This window comes from Paramacrobiotus metropolitanus, unplaced genomic scaffold (genome assembly GCF_019649055.1).
Source record: "Paramacrobiotus metropolitanus isolate TYO unplaced genomic scaffold, Prichtersi_v1.0 Parri_scaffold0000136, whole genome shotgun sequence".
Classification (NCBI taxonomy): Eukaryota; Metazoa; Tardigrada; class Eutardigrada; order Parachela; family Macrobiotidae; genus Paramacrobiotus; species Paramacrobiotus metropolitanus.
In genome coordinates this window covers 208,422-210,903 of record NW_026570356.1, presented here as the reverse complement: position 1 = coordinate 210,903, position 2,482 = coordinate 208,422, and the positions used below count along the sequence as shown (strand labels likewise).

The window sequence follows — 2,482 nt, the reverse complement described above, 5'->3', positions numbered from 1 at the left end:
TCCTTGCACGTTCCCTTGCGCTTGCTCGTTTACCGGGCCACCTCCGTTATTCTGGCCACCACCCTGTTGGTAGTTGCCTTGGCCGCCGCCATTGCCGCCACCTCTAAAGTTTCCGCGGCCAAAGCCTCTGCCTCTTCCTCTGAAGCCGCCGCGGCCGAAGCCACCACGGCCGTAGCCGCCATTCTGGCCAACGCCATTTCCATTTCCATAGTTGCCGTTTCCGTTCCCTTGTTGATTTTGGAAGTTTCCCTTAACCTGGTACCATTGCGCGATCAGATCATATCCATTTGCCACCGCTTGACGCCAGCCGCCCGTAGCGCGAAGGCGTTGCCACTCTCGGAAGGCAAACAGATTCGGATTCTGTTCCGGTGGTGTGTTTTAACGAACTTGCACCCCTGTGTCTGATGATTGCCATACATACAGTATTGGCACATCTGTACGCCGTTTGCAACCCATCCGTCAATCTTTTGGAACTTGAACTCAGTTCGTGACCCTTGGTTCTGCAGGTAGTTCTGGTTTCCTCTATTTGGCTGAATGTAGCCTTGACCTTGACCCTGATTCTGGAAGTTCCCTTGACCTCCATTCCAATTTCCATTTCCGTATCCGTTTCCACTGAAATTTCCGTTACCCACTCCTTGTTGTGGTAGCCCGACATTCGGAGGGGCCACGTTCTGTGGTACCGGTGGAGCCACATTCTGAGGTACCGGTCTCACCTGAGCCGCCGCTTGTATCGCCGCTACCATTGCGTATGTTATCGGTTGCCCCGTCTGACTGTCGATAAAGGTCACCTTTTCCGTGACCTCTCTGACCGGGGTTTCCACGCGGTATTCCACTGGCTGTTGGACTGGTGCAGCTGCCATCCTTTGTTGTGGTACATTTTCAACTTGGCCTTGGCGGATGGTCACGTATTCCTGGTTACGTTGAATTTCAGGCGCCTTATATTTTTCTTCGCCAGTAGCCCAATGTCTGAAGAAGTCCTTTACATCAGTTGGCGTTCTGCACTTTTGTGTACGCAATGCTTTGTAGAGTTCGTTATCCACTCTGCATCCTTCAATTAGGAAGCCGACTGCTTGATTCTGCATGATTCTTTTTGCCTTGAAGCGCATCATCGCCTGGTAATACTGGTCAAGCGATTCCTTTCCGAGTTCAAATTTCCTTGCGTAGGCCTCACGTAAGCCTAGGACTTCTTCATCTCGATCACCGTATTCGTCTTTGAATTTGTCCATCCACTCCGTTACTGAGTATTCAATTCCGTCTTCTGATGCAATATCCTTTTCTCCTTCAAACCAGGTTTTAGCGGGACCTTTCACCGCGCTGGCTATCTCGATCATGATTTGATCGTCGGTAAGCTGGTAGGTTTTCTGCGTTTCTTTTACCAATCTTGTCCAACCATTTACGGTGTCGCGGCTGCCATCAAAGGTCACGAGTGTGTTTTTCCGAGCCATCGAGTTGAGCGCTTTTGTCAGTTGTGCTGCTGTCGTTTCTGCTCTCGGATCATCCTCTTCTTCGCTACCGTCATCGTCATTTTGGTTTCGTTTCACCTTCTCATAACGGGATTTCCTTTGACGCTCCTGTCGGCTGGAGGGTCTGTCCCGTCGTCCATCGTCAACGAACACATTTGTTTCGATGTGCGGAGGAAATTGTGAGGGGTCACCTCGGCTCATATGCGGGTAACTTTCCGAAGGTGGCTCTTTGTCGTCTTTGACCTTTTCGCCATCTCTTTCATTTTTGACACTTCTTTTACCGGTGCCAGTTCGTAGCGGCATCTCGAAGTGAAAGCTTTTGCCCGTGCCCGTTTCATGCGCCTTGCTGTAACTGGGCGGCGGTGATTCCACTGTCGCTGCTCTGACTCCGTGTTGTAGGAGCTGTTCATCTTTATGCTTGTTGGACATTTGAAGGGCTTTATTCTCATCTTCGAGACGCTTAATCCTTAAATCGGATTGTTCTTTTTCGTTCTTCAAGTTCTGGTTCTCTTGGTTGAACCAGAACTTGAAGTGTGCTGACATGTGCTGATGTGTGCTGATGTAATTGAAGCGTTTTGTCTTGGATGACTTTTTCGGTATCATTTTCCACTTTCCTGATGTGTTCCGCTGACTGGGTCACATCTCTTTCCAATTTCATATATTCCTCAGCTGCTGCTTTCAACTGGTCTTTTGTTTGGGTGACATCATCTTCCTTCGTCATTACCGTTTGGGTCATATCGATCAGCTCCGTGTTGAGTCTGATGATCTCCTGTGTCTTCTGATGTACCGTCTGTTGCCATTCTTTATCTTTCAGTTCAAGTGCGGTGACCTTTATGTCAAGGAGATATGCCTCGTGTTCCCATCTCAGCCCTTGTTCCGAAATCGTCTTGGCAGCCTCCTTTAGTTCCTTAATCTCATCGGTGACCTTTTTGTTATCCTCTTTCAACACCTTATTCTCCTCCATCACCTGCTTGATTTCGGTACTCAACCGTACACCTTCAGTGGCTGTGAGCTCCCTC

At 49.3% G+C, this 2,482-nt stretch overlaps 1 protein-coding gene across 1 annotated transcript; it reads right to left on the bottom strand.

Moving 5' to 3' along the window:
* Positions 1-262: 262 nt before the first annotated feature.
* On the bottom strand, positions 263-2,071 carry LOC129599041 (uncharacterized). Its single transcript, XM_055497173.1, has one exon. The coding sequence runs from the start codon at positions 2,064-2,066 to the stop codon at positions 273-275; it is 1,794 nt and encodes a 597-aa protein (XP_055353148.1). The 5' UTR covers positions 2,067-2,071; the 3' UTR covers positions 263-272.
* Positions 2,072-2,482: the final 411 nt, after the last annotated feature.

What these genes read in the sequence shown, in the direction of transcription:
- LOC129599041 (XM_055497173.1), bottom strand. Translation starts at nt 2,066, where the DNA reads ATGATACCGAAAAAGTCATCCAAGACAAAACGCTTCAATTACATCAGC.